We start from the raw sequence: 18,165 nt of genomic DNA on the forward strand, positions 1-18,165 counted from the left end.
TTTTGAGGGTCTCATCTCAGACATGACTACAATTTTACCTGGACTTGTCTCAGTCTCAGACAAAGAGGACTCAGGATTTTATTCAAGATTGGTCAAGACCACAACTGCATCACTAAACTGCCTGTGCAAAAGAGGAGTGTTAATAAAGATGGCTACAGCCGATTTCAGCTTCGTAGTGTTTGCATTTGTTTGCTTATAGAAAACAAAGGAAAAGTCCCAGACATAAAAATCACCTCTGCAGCGCCTTTTGATTAGTTTATCCACACATTTCTCATGATACTATTATACATACACACACATAAATATATATGGCAGTAAAAAGAGTTTAATGAAGAGGATTATTTGGGTGTTTTTATGGTAATGTGGATTTTTCAGATCAATGGGCCAGTTCCACTTCTTATCGTCAGTGTATCCTGCAGTGTGGAACTCGCACTGGTCTGGTCTTGATTTTGACTTGGACTCAAAATTCGAAGTCTTGAGCCACTTTTACACTGCCCTTTCAAGGCGGGAATATTGGGTGGTCATGCTGCCTTGATGTTCGGTATGTAAGGTATGATCGTGGGGCTGGGGGACAGAGTCTTCTCCTCTCTAAGTCAGGAATGGAGATAGTAGCAGACCCGAAACTAGTTCTGTGTGTTTTGATTACATATTATGTTGGCAACTCACCCCAAGAGATTTTAAAGCAGCTGTTAGTAGTTGGCGGCTAACTCAAAGAAGAATAAAAGTGGCCGTAAATGTCCGCAAATTGGGAAAACAAAGAGATTCGGGAGCTCCTTACCCTCCAAACAGAGGACGACATCAGCCACCATATAACAGCGATGGCAAATGATTGTTATTTACATGTTAATGGCATTGTTTTTGTTGAGAAAGCACTGCTGACGCGTATGTTACATGTCACACTAGAGGCCGATGCTGACAGACCTGTCATGCCTCTTTCGATTGCTGGATGCCATGACACAGTGTATAATCACACACTGAAGCAGACTGATGCCGCTGTCATATGGTTTTATGTAAAAATGCAAAGGAGGCATAGAGAAGGGATTATGTAGCCGCTTAAAGTGTGATCTCTGTTTAAAAAGGACTTTGGTGTTGTCTCGGTTTTGATACATCCTGGTCTTGGTCATGACTTGCTCTTGGTTTTCGTGGTCTTGATTACAACACTGTCCCATCTAATCATCCCCTTCATCTTTTTCCTCCTCCTGCCCCATCGCCTCATCTCAACTCTTTTCCTGTCTCCTTTCATATCTTTATGTCCATCTCCTCTACCTTCACCTGCTTCTTCACCTGTCTATTTCTTCTGCCGCCTGCTCATGCCTACAATGGAAGGCATTCCCAGACCTTCACCTTTTTTTTTTATCTCCTCCTCTCCTCAACTTTCCTCACCTGTTCTGCACTCCTTCACCATCTCCACTCTCACTTCTTGCTCCACTGTTTGTCTCTACCTGTCCTCACCTCATTCTGTTTCCCTTCCTTCTATCTGTTCTTACTATCTCCCCTCATCTCTTGAATACATCTCCTCTTAAGTAACAAATCTGCTTTGCCAAACCTCCAGTGTCAGTGTGAGACAAAGTTGGAGCGAAAGGGAGAGCATCTTAGACGACCGAACGTCTATGTGTGTGTGTGTGTGTGTCTTAATCTCCTCTCCTCTCTTGTTCTCTTTCAAGTGAAGACATTCCCCACACCGTGACCTTGCTTTGTTACAGCTGACACTCACCTCTTATCGCGCTCTGTCCTCATATCCGCTCCTCCTCCTCAACCTCCCTCTTTTTTTTTTCCCTCTTTCTCATTCTCTCCCTATCTAACAAAAGGGAGATGTCACTTGCTCAGAAGCTCTTTCCTTCCCTCTCCTTTCATTCTTCTCCAGCTTCCTCTCCTCCGTCTTTCCATTAAGCCAACAAAAGGCGGGCGCCGCTCTGTTCAGAAAGACTCTCTCCCTCCCTCTCTCTCTCTCTCTCTCCTTCCTCCTCTTCCTCCATGGCTGCACCTTTTCTCTCCACTCACATCCCCTCTCTGTCTTCAGTCCCCTTTTATCCTCCTCTGCTTCCCTCCCTTTCTCTCATCCCCTCTGCATCTTTCCATTAAGCTAACAATAGGAAGACCGTCTTCCATTCAGAATGGTTGGAGGTCACACCAATAGAATCTGAAGTCATTTAGACGGGATTTTGTATAAGCGTGTGTGTGTGTGTGTGTGTGTGTGTGTGTGTGTGTGTGAAAGACGTTGCCATCACTCTTGAGAGATCAGAAGTCCTCACTCTACTCATTGTAGTTTTCAGAGGAGCTTCTCTTTTGGCCTCTGGTAGTAATTAGCTTTAGCTACAAGTGTCTCACTGCTCAACTCATGACCAACTTAAAGTGCATCATTCCTTAAGCATATGTCAGTGGTCATTATATTGCTTAATAGAGTTCAAACTTAAGTCTTGAATTTAAACTAGAAAAGCTTTAGGCAACTTCAACTTCAACTGCAGATCCAATAGCTTTACAACTGCACTAAGAGCCTAAAGAGGCAGATATCTCTAAGCTCCATCTGCCAAAATAAGACTAAGTATGTTGCTATGTAAACTAATCACCTGAAAAGAAATAGCTATGTGAGTCAGCAACTGCATGGCCTGTTACAACACCTCACTATGAGAGTGTCAAGCGAAAAAGGCTCTCCCCTCTCTCAATAACTAATATCAAGGACTTGCTTAGGCAAAGCACTTAACCTCCAGCTGCTTAACAAGAGCTGGTCAGTGGCCACCAGTGGAAGACTGTGTTTGCACAAAGCAGCTCAGTGCAAATGTGAAGTGGGTCGACGAAGAAAGCTTTGCTCGCTTTGAGTTTCCCTGAGTGAAAATAGGTTAAAACAGAAAATAAATATGTGCGAAAATACACTTTGGGTGGAAGACAGTGAGCTCTGTGCGTGTGGCTACCATCTTTTAAAATCCTAGATCAACTGCAAAAAGACATGAAGGAAGTAGAGAAAGCAAGTCAGCAAGTTTTCAGTTACAGCGGTTGATTGCTAATAACCTTATACACAAGTGTGTGTGTTTCAAAGGGTAAGTCTGATGATATTCTATGTTTTTCTTAGTGTAAACAAAACCTATTAAAATACTAAAACCAACACTGATCCAACTAACTAAGTTTTGTTTATGTACCCAAAGCCTGATAAAGCCATGTCTCTGGCCCATGGCTCTCCACTGTTGATCAAAAACTATTTAAAGACAGTGCATCTGCCACAACACTGAGTGACAAGTGCCTTTATTACCATGAATGTGGGTTTTGCACTTAAGTCTTAAGTCAAACCAATGCACACCCTCCTGCTGCAGCAAATACAGTGCATCAAAGCAGTTAACCCTTTTTGCCTGATCCCTTTAAAGAACACACAAAAAAGGCAACAAGCAACTTCACAAGAAATGACCCAAAAATTAGCACAAAATTTGAAAAAATTACAGGAAAATTTCTTGAATAATAATAATTTAAAAAGTTAAAAATAAAAGAAATCAAAACAAAGAAATGGCCTGGGGAAATAAGTGCTGAAGGAGAGTTTTTTTTTCTTTTTTTTTTTTTCTAAAACATAATTGTAATTATTTTAAAGGTATTTTCCTGGCCATTTTTTCCTTTTTAAAAAAAAAAAAAAATAAATAAATTAAAAAAAAAAAAAAATAAATAAAAAAAAAATATATATATATATATATATGTATATATATGTATATATGTATGTTTTTTTTTTACTGTTTTCTTGCAATTTGCAGGAAATTTTTATCCAAATCACTCGGCAAGGTTTAAATGCTTGTAAAAGGCATCTGAATGTAGCACAAGATAACTGCTGTCTATCCATGTCTCAAAGGGTTAAAATAGTCCCCAACAAATACACTATTTAACCCTGTTAGAGTAAAATTTGTTGAAAATCTACAGTATTTGGCTGACATTTTTTGACCAATTTTTAAATATTTACAACTTCAGAAGGGACCAATAGGCTTGTGCCTAAGTGCCAGTGGCTTAAATATAGACAGTGTGCTTGCAATGGGGCCTGTGGGGTGGAGCGGGCCCTCCAACAATGGGTTAGGCAGAGAATGGGCCCTTGTGAGTGTTTCAGAATGTCAGCCTGTATTAAAAAAAGAACTCACATTAAATCAAAATTAGAATTTTTATTTTCATACACTTTGAAAACTATTAAAAAATACTATTCAATTAAATAAATAGACTTGTACTGTATAAGTGTGTACTTCATCTACAACTAAATACTAGCATGAACTGGGCCTGTAGTAACTTCCTTATGCCACCACTCAGTGCCACAGACAAGGAAGGAAGTCAGTAGAACTGTTGGTTTTGTTAATAATCACAAAAATATAGAGTATCACCAGCCTTATCCTTTAAAGATCTACTATGCAGGATTTCCCTAAAAACAATATTTAGACTCAGAACTAATCCCTCCCAATTATCACTTATGAGTCATTAGAAGTGTGTGGTGGTTTATTTTTCTGCAGAGACTCTGCCCTCTGCCTGTACTTTACCACTTCCCTCTTATTTCCTGTGCTTGGGAAGTTTATGGGCCCCCACAAGGCTCAGGTGAGGTTGGAGCTTTATAAAAAGGAAGCGACCAAGTGCCAGAATCTGAAAGCGGCAGGCATCCAAAAAAGCTCAAATATGGCGAGGCTAAATGCCAAACGATAATGAATCTGTGGTCGGCTTTTAATATCACTTTTGCTGCAAGCCTATTAACAAAGAGTAACCAACAATCTTGCATAGTACACCTTTAAACAGTGTTAACTGTATGCGAGTGTGTTTGTGTGTGTGTGTATGTATACCACTTCAGCGCTGGGCTCCTGTTTAGCAGTGGGCGGGGCAGCAGCAGCAGTAGGTGTGGTGGCAGGTGCAGCAGGGGGCGTGGCCTCCTGCAGGTCAGCAGTCAGGGAGTGGGAAGGAAGGGGATTAGTGGCAGCCAAAGAGCCAGAATGATGTCAGTGTTTATGACAAGCACACAGCCCTCCAATCAGCTACAGGAAAGCAAAGATGTCATAAACATGAAAGGCCAAAGAGGTTAATGAAGTAACGGAGAAACTTTGAGACTCCAGCTCCGATGAACTGAAGCATAATTACTGTAAGGACGTTGTACACTATTTAATAAATGTGGTTCTCTCACCTTGTCAGACTCAGACCATGTTAGATTTTGTTACCTCTACACCAAAATAGTAAAGGTCTGTTTCCAGTCACTACAGAAAGAACTGGCGCTGAGAATCTCTCCTATGTTATACACTGCTAATGCTGAATTTCAGTGTGAATGAGGGGAATTAGAGAGCCGTGATTTAAAAGGCTAATTAGAGGCAGTTGTCATGATGTCATCAACTACAACACCAAGTAAATAAGAATTACACAGTGAAAAATAGGATTCAGGATTTCATTCTTTAAGAGGTTCACTGGAGTAAGGTGCCTCTTTTCGAGCCTCTTCAACCTCTAAATTGGTGCTCACATCTATCTCAAGAATCAGAGGTACAGAATATGCTGTGACAGAAAAGTGGGAGATAAAGAAGTCTCTTTATTCAACCGCATGCTGAGACTGTTGTTGACTGTCAACTGTGATTCAACTTATGATTACTTTTTCGGTCTAACAATATTCTCTTGCTGTTGATGAAAAATGCATGTTGCAACCTCTGTGCAGAGCTCTGTCACATGGTGCAGCAGCACAACAACACAAAAAGTATTAATTAGGGTAAGGTGATACATCAATTATACTCTGTGTATCTTATATTGATACACGCAGGATGTATAAAATGACTTTATTGTGAAAATCGGGGAAACATGATCAGGTCATTTTTTAAAGCCACTGGCATTGGGCTCATTGGGGGGGGTTAGAGGCAGGTGAGGCGTGCGTTTTTGTATCCTCAGGACTAGATTGTGGCTACTGATACCATGACTTGCAAATATTATTAATATATGAACTGGAGAGCTGTTAATTTGTTTCCCGCTCATAGTGAAAAAATCCTCACATTTAAAGGCGCCACTGTAACGGTTTGTCTTTTAACATGTTTAATGACAGTGTCACTGGCAGAGGTGTGTGTTTTTGTATCTGCAGGCCTACAGAATGTGCAGATTTAGTCGCATTTTGTGACCATGGAGCACCAGTGCAACTTGCAAATAGTATAAATATATGAACTGGAGAGCTGTTAGTTTGTTTCACAGTGAGTAAATCATCATCACACATGTGTTTTTGTATTTGCAGGGCTCAAGACTGTGCCTATTTTGGGGCATTTTGCAACCATAAAGCACCAATGCCACTTACAAATAGTATTAATATATGAACTGGAGAGCTATTGGATTTGTTCACGCCCACAGTAAATAAATTGTCATGTTTAACAGCCCTGCAGCAACATTTCAGTATTGACAGCACTTTGGGCCCGAAACAAGCTGGCTGCTTTAGAATAAAGCACCGGTGATTCCACTATGAATCATTTCATTATAACACAACTTTATTTAACTTCATTATAACTGCACTTTATTTATCAGAATAATATTTAGCTTTATTAAAATAGTGCTAATTATACTTAATTATAACCATGCTCTATTTAACTTTATAATAACTGTACTTTAGCTCCTTTATGTAACAGCAGCTACTGTATTTGAACGATTGTAACTGTAGTTTATTAACTACTACTGGTTAAAAACAAGAACGAATTTGGTCTTTGCAAACAGAAAATGTACCTGTTTATCTGCATACAGAGCAGGGCAGTGAGACCCAAACATAAGTGATCACTTGAGACGTGGATATGCTTTCTAATGCCAAGTATGAACAAACAGACTTGAAACTGTCCACTTGTAACTGGATCACCCAAGACACAGTTAATACCAGGAGTAAACAGGTTCAGTGGTTCTCTGTAAGCTGCAAACAGTGATGTTGGTGGAGGAAATGTAATATCCTCTAAAGACTTTAATCGTTTTTAAAAATATCTCCCATTTTCCTCTGAAGTCTGGTGAAGCTTGTATAGATTATTTAGCTGTTCCAAGAGTCAACAAGATCAACATAAACAAAACACCCAACAAGACATGAATTATAACGATAATTACTCACTGAAATAAGATGAAAACTTACCTTCAGCCTTGGTTATAATATAGAGCTATGGCTTCTCTCACCCTGTAGTCTACTCTGTATCATAAAACAGATGAACTTACAGCCCATAAAGCAACAGACCACAGGGTTATAGAGAAGCTGGGACAGCTCTTTGGCTCTGTGCTTCATGATCAATGTCCTTTTAGAGGTGTAGTTTAGCAGGTAACTGGGTAACTGATAAACTATGACTGCTGTAAGGCTCATAATATATTAAATATATGAAATATATATTGCCTATCCTAACGCTAAGGGCATGATGTGAATGACTCACTACCTACCAGCCTCTTAGCATAGTAGCTAAGTGTTAGCTGAGAGTGCTTTGGCTCCCATGGGCTCATAAAACATAAATGGCATGCACAGTTAGCGTAGCGTAGCGCCGTGACTCCGCACCGTATGACAGGCTGCCAGAGGTGGAGTTTAGTGGCTCAAGGCTAAAGGGACTATAAAGAAGAGTTAATGGACTGTACAACTGCTATGTGATGAAGCGCTAAGCTAACAGGGCGAGGCCATGGCTGCATTTCAACAGAGAGAAATAGGCGTGTGTTTGTGTGAGTATGTGTGAATAACAGTCAGAAAAAAAACAAAAAAACAATAATATGGTGGAGAAGGACATGTGCGCTTCAGTAACTGTGTGTGCATGTTGGTGTATGTGCTTCCTTTTACTGCATTGCATCTCCATATGTGTATCATATGTGCAATATGTGTGCTTTCTCTGTGTAGGTACATGTGCCAACAGCACCTAAACAAAAGTATTGGCCATCATATAACTGTAAATAAAAACCCTCTGGTTTAATAAGTATCCCTTACTTAACTACATATTTCATTTATTTTTAAAACCTGAAAACCTTCTGTTGAAAAATATAATGATGAACGTTATGCCCATTAGAGTTAAATAGTCCAAATGCGTGTGTGTGTTTTCCCACGTTAATTTGAGCCACTTACAGCAGGAAGACCTGTAGGTGGTGTAGTGGTGGCTGGGGTCAGTGGAGGAGTGAGTGGCTTCAAGTCCTCCTTTTCCTTCTCGGGCTCCTCTACATCTGGCAGAAGAGGTAGAGGCGGCTCAGGGGCGAGGTTGGGGCACTGTCCGATTTCAGCATTCTCAAAGGACACGGGCAGGGAGAAATCTGAGAGACTGAGAGATGGACGGACAGTTACATTTTCTTGACTAATTAGCTGACACAGACAGGAGCAGACGCGTCAGAATGAGCTAAAATTACAGAGAGCTGTTTCTGTGTTTGGACTAATCGCTACAGGAAGTGGATTTTCGGCTTCCTTTAAGAGCACGAACTTCACTGAGGGGCTCTACTTGTGTCTACTTAACCTTGTTGCACACAGTAAAGTTGTTCATCACATGTACAGACAAAGGGATGCATGATATGTATCGGGCCAATAAATTGTCGGCCAATAATGGGACATTTTAATAATTATGCATTGTCGCGATAATAAAAACTATAGCTGATAAATAGCACAGACATTACAAAGCTAGACTGCTTTCATAGACTTAACATGGGCAGCATCTACACATTCGACACAGTGGGTGGTGGTACATGTACCTTTAAACTTGGTTTTAGAGTCGCCCATAAACACAGAGAAGAAGAACATCAACAACTGAAGCATGCTGTCTAGAGTGGACGCCTTTCACAGTTCTAGAGGAAGACAACAGGATTGCACCAAGGATCTAATCTCCGACTGCCGAACAGCTTAGACACAGTGCTGAAGGACTGTCTCCATAGTGTTAGCACAAGCTAATTAGCAGCAGCAGCTTACATCCAACACCAAGCTTTTAAAAGGCTCGACCCTGTTGTTAAACTTATTCATAACCGCTAGCTATGTAATGCTACAGTTAGCAACCTCTCTGGCTGCGTGTGTGTGAGACACAGCCGCTTGTTTGTCTGAGTTCCATGTTAACGTGTGAGTTGAATCAACAGCGCATTGCTATTGTACTTGGTAGATGTAGGCTAGTGTATCATGGGATGGTGAGACAGCAACTGGGTATGTTTATAAAAATGGAATATTAAATCATCCATATTTTCTAACTACATCTTAGCCCTTTTTACCCTCAGTTATACACAAACTACAGCCTATACACTTCTTTTCAATATACAAAAATGTGAAATTATCGGTTATCGTATTGGCCGTGACAAGCAGGTCATTATCAGTTATCTGTATCGGTTGAAAAAATCTATATCGGTGCATCCCTAAGACAAATCTTGAAAGGCCTAAACACACCAAACCAACATCAGAAAACTACGGGCGACAAAAGAACGACTGTTGAGATTCCTCACTTTGCTTGTGTCTCAGCCAAAAAGTTGCACTTGAACACACCACAAAGACTACAGCCGATGGCCAACTAGCACGTACGTTCTGCACCTGCATGAGAGGAAATAAGTCTCGACACCAGCAGGCTGCCATAGTCTGTATTTATCATTCAAAAAGGGAAACCAGAAGTCAGACACGACAGATTCAAGAAGCTATTGAGACAGTTAGCACATCAACAACACAACCTGATGTTGAAAGAACAGAGGATCTACCATGCACTTGCCCACAACACAAACAATTACACGCACACAGCAAAAACTAGGATGATGGTTGACTAACAACTGGCTGCTGGCTTGGTGTGTCATGGCCCCAACACTGAATCCTCAGACCGAACTGACTATCGTAATTAGTGGCTTTCAGCTGTGGCAATTCGTGCCATCCAGAGCATATCTGGATATCTTCGTGTTTCCTTACACTTTGTATTTAGTATTTTACACTGCGTCTACAATTTGTTTTGTGTGTCTTAACACATCTTTGCTAGATCAAGAGTCAGGGCCACAGTGCACTCACTGACAAGGTTCCTATTACCATGGTGTGATTATGTATTAGCACTAGGAAAAGGAAGTATAGTAGGAGTTATTCAGGAATAGCACCCAAACAATATACGTAAGGTAGCTTCTATCATGATGGGTGCTTCAAGAACAGCCACAGAAAATACACACAAAAAACAATAAAGACTCACTGACGGGCAACCGGATGTATATCAAATAGAAATTACAGTGGCAGGGTGAGAGGGTTGAAATGAGGTGAGCGATAGACAAACAGACACAAACATAAACACACAAAGATGAGAGAGGAGTGTAATTTGAGTTATGAGTATGTTTATGATGTTGGACAGCTCTATTACTGCTGTTCAGGCAGAAAGAGGCGCTGGCTTTATCATCATCATCATCAACAGCATTATTGTGACCTCTTGCAATCACATTAACGACGCTTTAACCCAACAGTATATGAGGTCAAAATGAGGGCCTGTCGTCCACTGCCAGAAAACATTATTGGATAAACATTAGGACAGTGAGGGAAAGCTGCACAGTCTTAAGCATGAGTATTAATACAGTGCATTTAAGGTGAACAGTTCAAGTTTACAGAGGTAAAGTAAGTTGGTCAGTTTTGCCTGCGTCAGTGTTTCAACATGGTGGAAGGCAGGGCAGAGAAATATCCAAAATCAAAAGCTGACTCTGTTCTTTTGCTCGGTATTTATCTTGTCATGTCAGAACCATATTATTCTGTGGATGGATCAAAAGCAAAGAAATGGTTTCAGTTATTTTAAAGACATTTTCATCTGATCAGATCATAACACAGAATGTGATTGGTTCTGATGGAAAAACAAACTCATGGCAAAAAAGGTCAGTCACTAGTTTTTAGTGTGATTCAGCTACAAGAAGTTTGAAGACACGGAGGAAAGAAGTGGATGTTAATGGTTAATTGAAAAATAAAACTTACTTTGAAATGGCCACTGCAACAATACACACTCACAGTTTTTCAGGTCACCGTACTACGACGTACTGCTAAGTGTTAGGAGCTTTTACAAAAACCTCTCTACTCTGTTCAAACACTGATACTTCAAAAAGACCAAAGCATGATCATGCCCCCAGAACACACTCTACATTTCAATTTAATAAGAAGAATAAGACCAAGTGCACCACTCCAAATTACTCAGCTATATTTCAGATTCAAGAAAAAGCTAATTTTAGCTCTGGGTTTCAGTTCATAGACATCTGACTGAATATACAGGTCCAATCCCATGTCTTATTTTTACCCCTGCACCTAATTTTCGAACGTCCCTTTGCCCCTAATTTTCGAACGTCCCTTTGCCCCTCAGAAAAAAGTTACAAGGGGTAGTGGTTGGAATCTTCTCCTACAATATGGGACAAGCTTTCAAGACCATAATACGTCATCAGAAGACATCAATGGTGTTTACGTAGAAGTAGAATCGAATGGCAACAATGGTATTATCACAATGACATTTGCCATTTATCTGATGGAGATAGGAAAGCGCGGATGCTCGCGATTTGTGCACATCGTAAGTTTCACACTATCAACTGTTGTCATGAGTCCTCAAGAGCAAAGCACTTTTGTTTGGAGGGCCATGTAGCTCCAACACTTTGCTTTACCCCTCTATCCCAACAAGAAGGGATACCCTAGAGACACCCTAACCCTAGACGTGAACGCACAAAATGGAAGGGTAAGTGGTAGAGGCAAGGGGTGTAATGAGACTGAGCCATAGACGAGATGATACGTACACAGCGTTGACCATGAGATTCCATATACATCCCTGGAATGGGACGTTGGCTCTGTTGGACGTCTGCTCTACTTCTGCGGGAATACCACCAAGGAAGATGCGCTGCAGGCTCACTGGCTGGTCGTTGGGAAGCGCTGCCTCCCTTTTGGGCTCCTCGTCCACCTGAACTGCGAAAGATCTGAGGAAATGCGCCCACAGAGACAGGCACACAGGAAGTGTTAAATTGATCATGCAGTGTAAAAGTCTTCAAGAGAAAACAGATTATGTTGCCCAGGTATGGACATAAACTGAATAGACACACAACACCAACCTGCCAGGAAGCCTCTCTATGCGCAGTGAGTGCTCTCTCCCATCATGCAGTATGCCATGCTCAGGTCGCCTGATGACACGACGTGGACTGTGGTGGCCGGTGAACACCAAGACCTCTAGAGAACCTTTGTTCAGCATGACTGAGAGGTAGGGCTGCAGGAGTAGGAGATAAACTTTATTAGCTGTGGAAATCTGAGCATCTGTACTGCTCTCAGGACACAGAGCCGGAGAGAGGAGATGAAATGAAGAAGCTCACGTTGATTTACGAGAGAAGGGCTTTGAATTTCACAATACTTATACAGTGTATATACCACCTAAAAAGCCAATTCGTCCAAAAAATACTGACTGAAAAGGCTAGTGTGAAGGAGCTATTATACTGTATGTAGACTATTATATACTGAACAGTTTGATGTTGAGCAAAAGTTATTATAACCATTTGCACTGATGTAATGAAAGCCCCATGTCAGTGTGGGTGTGTTTATTTCTAATATAACCTTTATTTAACCAAGAAAACCTTCAAGAGATTAAAAAAAAAGCTATTTTCAAGAGTCTCCTGGCCAAGGTAGGCAGTAATAACAGTGTTACTTATCACAAACACGAAACTGATAACATAAAATATCTCACGAGGTCAGAAGTAAACAGAACTGCAATTATAACATCATGAATAAAAATGGCAATAAGAATCAGAGTAAGGATCGCTTCCTGGGAATAACATAAAAGTGGAATTGCAAAAAAAACTATCTAAAAGCTGGGAGTGAATGCTCATTCTTGACGGTAGTAGTTTGGCAAAACAGAGAAAAATAATAATCATTTTCAAGAGCTTTCAGCTGTCTTTACTAATGTGGATTGAATGTCTAGAAAAAGCTTGGACATAAAAACATAAATAAATAAGATCAATTCAATTCTATGAAGTAATAAACCAATATGACTACAATACATTCAGATTTAAAACATCAGCAGCTGGGGCCATATTCACAAATATTCTGAGAACACTCTCACAGAGCTCTTAACTTTGCCTAAAAATTTCTAACAAGGAGTCCTAGCTTAGGTGGTTCTCAGCGCAACTCTGAGCAAGTAAGGGACAGAAACTTCTTCCTTAGCGGGGAGGTGTGTTCGACTCCGCTGCCAGGTATGATACATTTTTTTTAAAAGATATGATTGGTTGTCACAGAACCTGCAAGGACACCTAGCTGAAATAAAATAACCTGCGTCGTAATATGAGGCAGTGAAATCTCTATTTGTTTGTGTGATCACTCTGCTGATGGAAGATTGAGACAGACCCAAGTCATCACTGCTGCACTGTTGCATTTGTCCAGTTGCCAATTATCTTGTGTTGTTATCACTTTCATTTCTGGCGTTATACCAGTTTTGGGTTGGGTGGGAGATGTGAGCGCATCTCTAATGAGATCGACCACAAACATAATCCCTGCACCATCTAATCTGTGGCGTTTTATTTACTCAATGTCATCCAGGGTTTGAAGAATATTTCTCCCACCCCTTTGTATTTCCACCATTTTCTCCAGTGGTTCCCAACTAGTGGGTCGGGTTCCAGAAGTGGGTCATGGGTCCACTGTGAATGGAGTGCAAGTGACTCGCAAACGTGTTCAATTTGTAAAAAACAGACTTCATTTAAGTGCATTTAGTTTCCGGCACAAAGCGTTTATTTTGAAGTGTCGTTTCCTGCTGTAGAGTGAATGAACAACAAGTATGACACTAAATCTATACCGAACCAAACTCCTCCCAAAGTGCACCAAAAAGTGGACCAACAGAAAAGGAACTCAGTTCTTTTTCAGTTCACATTGTCAGTTCTATTTCTGGTCAACTTCAGCTCTGATGGGGCCTCAGTCCTCTTTCTGTTCACACTACATATAATATATATTGACATAGTTTTGTTTTTACTTTGACGTGGCACTGCATTGCAGTTATGAAGCCCCTCGCTTTCAGATGAACTTAAAATTGGAGGAAAACCTTAGCGTTTCTGTGCCGTACACTGTTGCTGTTTGATGTATTCTACATTCCACATCTGGAGACGTGCAGTATCTTCTGTGGCCCAAACATCTCCCCGTTCTGCGTCCTTGCAAGTGTTACAGGCTGACGTGGTTTCATCTGTTTTTTCAAGCTTCCCAGTGCAACAGCATGTGATCTAGAAGGGTAAATACAATGACGAAGAACAAAGCGAACCAGGAGCACTTTGTGTTGACTGCAGACTTGAAGCGAACCAAACTCAGAAAACATTCGCTTCAGAAGGGTCTGAGTTCTCTTGGAGTGTTCACATATGCGGAAAAAATGCTGAGTCACCGCTCTGAGTCCATTTAGACGGCTGGAAAGGATAAAGTGTGAAAACACTGTAAATATATGTAACTGCATGGACCTTGAACTAATGACTAAGGGGAAATCTGGACCTCGTGGCTGGACCAGATGGAAACCACTGGTTTAAGACACTTAAGGCCCTAAAAGTCCTCCTCCCTACTATTAACAGTTTTTTACCTTAGGAGCTCTCTTAAGGGCTAAGATGCTTTGTGAATAACCTTTATCTTTTTTTTTTTTTTTTTAAGATATTTTTGGGGCATTTTTAAGCCTTTAATTGATAGAACAGATGAGTGTGAAGGGGGAGAGAGAGAGAGAGAGAGAGAGAGGGAGTGACATGCAGCAAAGGGCCACAGGCTGGAGTTGAACCCGCGCCGCTGCGGCAACAGCCTTGTACATGGGGCGACTGCTCTACCACTAAGCCACCGACGCCCCGAATAACCTTTATCTCAACCAGAATCTAGTCTTAACTGTAAGAGGAAATTCTTAGAAAACATCAGGATTCAAAGAATTTTCTTAGAATTTCATCACTAGGAGCAACTCTTTGTACTCAGAAGCTTTGTGAATATGGCTGCAGGTGTTCTTGAATAGAAAGTTGTCAGCGGTAGTTGCTCCCTGCATACATTTTTTGAAATAAGTATCTAAATAATCAAAGTTCATCTGATTTTTTTACAATGTAATTCATCACATTATAAATATTATGTGGCCAACTCGGATTAAACTTGTCCACCTCCTGCATGTCACAATTCTTTACATGTTTGTTGGTAAGAGGAGAAGAGGAGAAAGGAAGGACGGGGGAAAAAACAGACAGATAAGAATTGAAGGGAAGAGAAAAGACAAACAGGAGGGAGGAGAAACGGGGGATTAAATAGCGGAGAAAAGTCAAAGGCGAAAGGGGAGATGAGTAGGGAGAGGTGCAGGGGTATATAGAGAGAAACTGTGGGGGAAATAAGAGAGGTAGGAGAGGAGTGGAGAGGAGAGCGGGGAGGAAAGGATAACAAGAGATGAGAGGAACAGAGAGGAGAGGATAATGGGGGAAGAGATGAGAGGGCAGAGAGCAAAACAGCGAGCGAGATAGAGACAGGGGGAGAGAGAAAGAGAGAGACAGACAGAGAGGTGCTAGAGAGCAGTGGTGCAGGGTCAGGCTAATTTGAATTTTAATTCACTGTGTGCCAGAGGGCGAAGTGGGAGACAATTTACCACCTGAAAATGGAATTTCAATTTGAGGTCGGGGACAAATTGAACTGAGATGTAGCTACAACATGCCTCTCGCTGCGCCGCCTCGCACACACACACTCACACACGCTCGCACAGATACAAAGGCACGCACACACACAGGTGCACAGACGCAGACACATGTCACACATACAGACAAAGGCAGACTATCACAGATGAACTCGCACGCACACATGAATTCAAACACTGCAGGAAACGTACACACATACAGACACGTAGACATACAATCAGGAAACCAAATATGGAACAGAGTGCAGAGCTAACACACGTGCAAAGACCGACATGTTCACATGAAAATCACATGTAAAACACACACGTAAAAAACATCTCACGCAAAACCACCTTCAATATTTTAAATCTTTCAGCTTTTGAGGTTCATACAAGTATGATTATATTTTGGCTCTGGGTTTCATGCTCCAGTGTTGCCGTACAACTGGAATCAGTGCAGAATACAGACAGGGCAAAGCTGGGTTTGTCTTGTTTGTTCAATATTAATGAATCAATCTAATCTAATGTCTTCATTTTAAAACTGTTTGGTATCATCAAACCTCAGAGCTAACACGATGTTTCTTGTACACTTTTGTTTTGGGATTGGATTTTTCAATTTAGCACAACAAACAGAGCCAGAGGATTTGTTCAGACTTAGCAGCCGCGTGTAACATCATTCATAATCTTATAAGGGAAGTAGCATTTTAAATTTGCCAGTATACTTTTGAGGGAGGTTGGTTTAATGTACTGCACATTAACACTGATATCAGGTTTTGTTATTGTTGTTGTTTTTCTTGCAAGCCTCCGTGGTGAACAAAGAATCAAAAAACAGAAAATTCTTGATGAATTGAAGTCATAGGGGGCTGCGTTTTACAACATAAAAACCATATCAAAACATCCATTTACAAACTCAAACACAACCTGTGCAGTGTAATCCCAGTCACACATATCCAGTCGTATGCTCAGAACTTCCCAAACAGACAGCCCTTTCTGACGGGGAACTGAACCAAGAGTGAAACGTATCTATTCTCTAGACTCCCTTAATAGAAAACAATGCTTTAACCTCGCTTAACACAGGAGCTGCTGGTCTACGACTGCCTTGGTCATTTTTTGTTTGTGTATTTGTGTGACTGTGGTGATTCCAAACTAATTCTTTAAAACAGCAGTCTGTAAACAGATGCTTTAATATACACTGCACAAAAAAAATTAAGGGAACGCTTAATTCACACATCAGATCTTGTTGAATTAATTATTCAAGTTGAAAGTCTTTCCTGATGTACACTGTATAATTTGTTGAAAACAAAATGACGTAACAACGATCAATGGACACCAAAACCATCAGGGGCGAATTCAAATTCTTCAATCTTCAATCACACCGAAAATCAAAGTAAAAAATTGAAATTACAGGCTGATCCAACTTGTGTGAATGTTATCACAGCAACTGATAATGTGACTCAGTAGTGTGTATGCACTCCTGACAACGTCTGGGCATGCTCCTGATGAGTCGGCGGATGGTGTCCTGAGGGATCTCCTCCCAGACCTGGATCAGGGCATCAGTGAGCTCCTGGACAGTCTGTGGCGGTACTTAGTGGTGTTGGATGCACCGATATAGAGGGCTGCATTGGGATTGGGTCCCGCCGGGTCCCGCGGGACCCAACCCAAATCTTGCGGGAGCGGGTGGTTTGAACTTTGCTGTGGGCGGGAACGGGCGGCTGAAAAAAACACTGCGGGATCGGGATGTAGCCTATAGCGACAGGATGGAGTTAACAAATGAAAGAAAAAAAGAAAAAGAAGAAGCTCAAACAAGGTCTGAAGGCGCACTGAGCCCTCTACTTCCCAGTGCGCTCAAAGCTGGCGCGTTTCATCTTCAGTATCCCCGCATCCAGTGCGCCTTCAGAGCGGGCCTTTAGTGTCTGTGGACGTATCTTGGAAGAGAGACGCACGGGATTGGGACCGCAGTCGGTCAGCAACATTCTCTTCCTCCACAGCAATATTATGGCCAAGTGATTCATTTGTTAAATTCATTCATTTCATTCGTTAACTTTGTTTATTTTATGTTATTTATTAGTGTTATTTGAGCCACTCACAGCCTGCTCTCGTTGCTATTTGTTAATTACATAGAGCCGTGATGATGCCGGTGTTATTGAGCATAGGCTTTATCTTTATCTCATTCATGTTTCTTATTCAGGTCTCTCTTAGAAAAGAGACCTTAACCTCAATCACTACGTGATTATATAAAGGTAGAAATATAAATAAAATACAAAGGAGGAGAATAGAATATGAATCAGCCTTTATTTAATTAAAAACTAAATTTTTTTCTGAGGGCATGGGGAGTCTCCATTCTCCATTTTGTATGTTGTGATATTCCCAGAAATCTATTGTTGATGTTGTTGTTGTGTGTGCAGTGCTCATATCCAACATCACAGCCGTTCATCTACTTCGCTGTTCATTCTTCTATCACACCAAACAGTCTGACGCTGAATACCTTGGGCTCTAGTTTCGCAGACCGGGTGCGGCAGAGGCGCAGCGCACCTGCGCTTCGCCAACTGGGTGTGGCCAGGCGGATTTTGTAAGTTTGGCACACTGTGCGCCCTGGCGCAGCTACTCCTCTATCCCACCTCCGTCCCTCCTACCGGCGCAAGTCGGAAAGAGGGAGGAGAGAAGGCGTGGAGTGGGTTTT

At 41.3% G+C, this 18,165-nt stretch overlaps 1 protein-coding gene across 5 annotated transcripts in view; it reads right to left on the bottom strand.

Moving 5' to 3' along the window:
- The window catches only part of lama2 (laminin, alpha 2), a 322,377-nt gene that overhangs the window by 12,478 nt on the left and 291,734 nt on the right, over nt 1-18,165 (bottom strand). For 4 of the 5 annotated variants that reach the window (XM_050057581.1, XM_050057580.1, XM_050057577.1 and 1 more), the window contains 4 exons: nt 11,956-12,107; nt 11,647-11,823; nt 8,027-8,216; nt 4,788-4,874 (listed from right to left, as the gene is read on the bottom strand). In XM_050057581.1, the coding sequence (XP_049913538.1) occupies nt 4,788-4,874; nt 8,027-8,216; nt 11,647-11,823; nt 11,956-12,107 (606 nt within the window). The remainder of the gene's footprint in view (nt 1-4,787; nt 4,875-8,026; nt 8,217-11,646; nt 11,824-11,955; nt 12,108-18,165) is intronic. The other variant, XM_050057578.1, reaches the window with a different exon arrangement.

Source organism: Epinephelus moara, chromosome 12, assembly GCF_006386435.1.
Source record: "Epinephelus moara isolate mb chromosome 12, YSFRI_EMoa_1.0, whole genome shotgun sequence".
Classification (NCBI taxonomy): Eukaryota; Metazoa; Chordata; class Actinopteri; order Perciformes; family Serranidae; genus Epinephelus; species Epinephelus moara.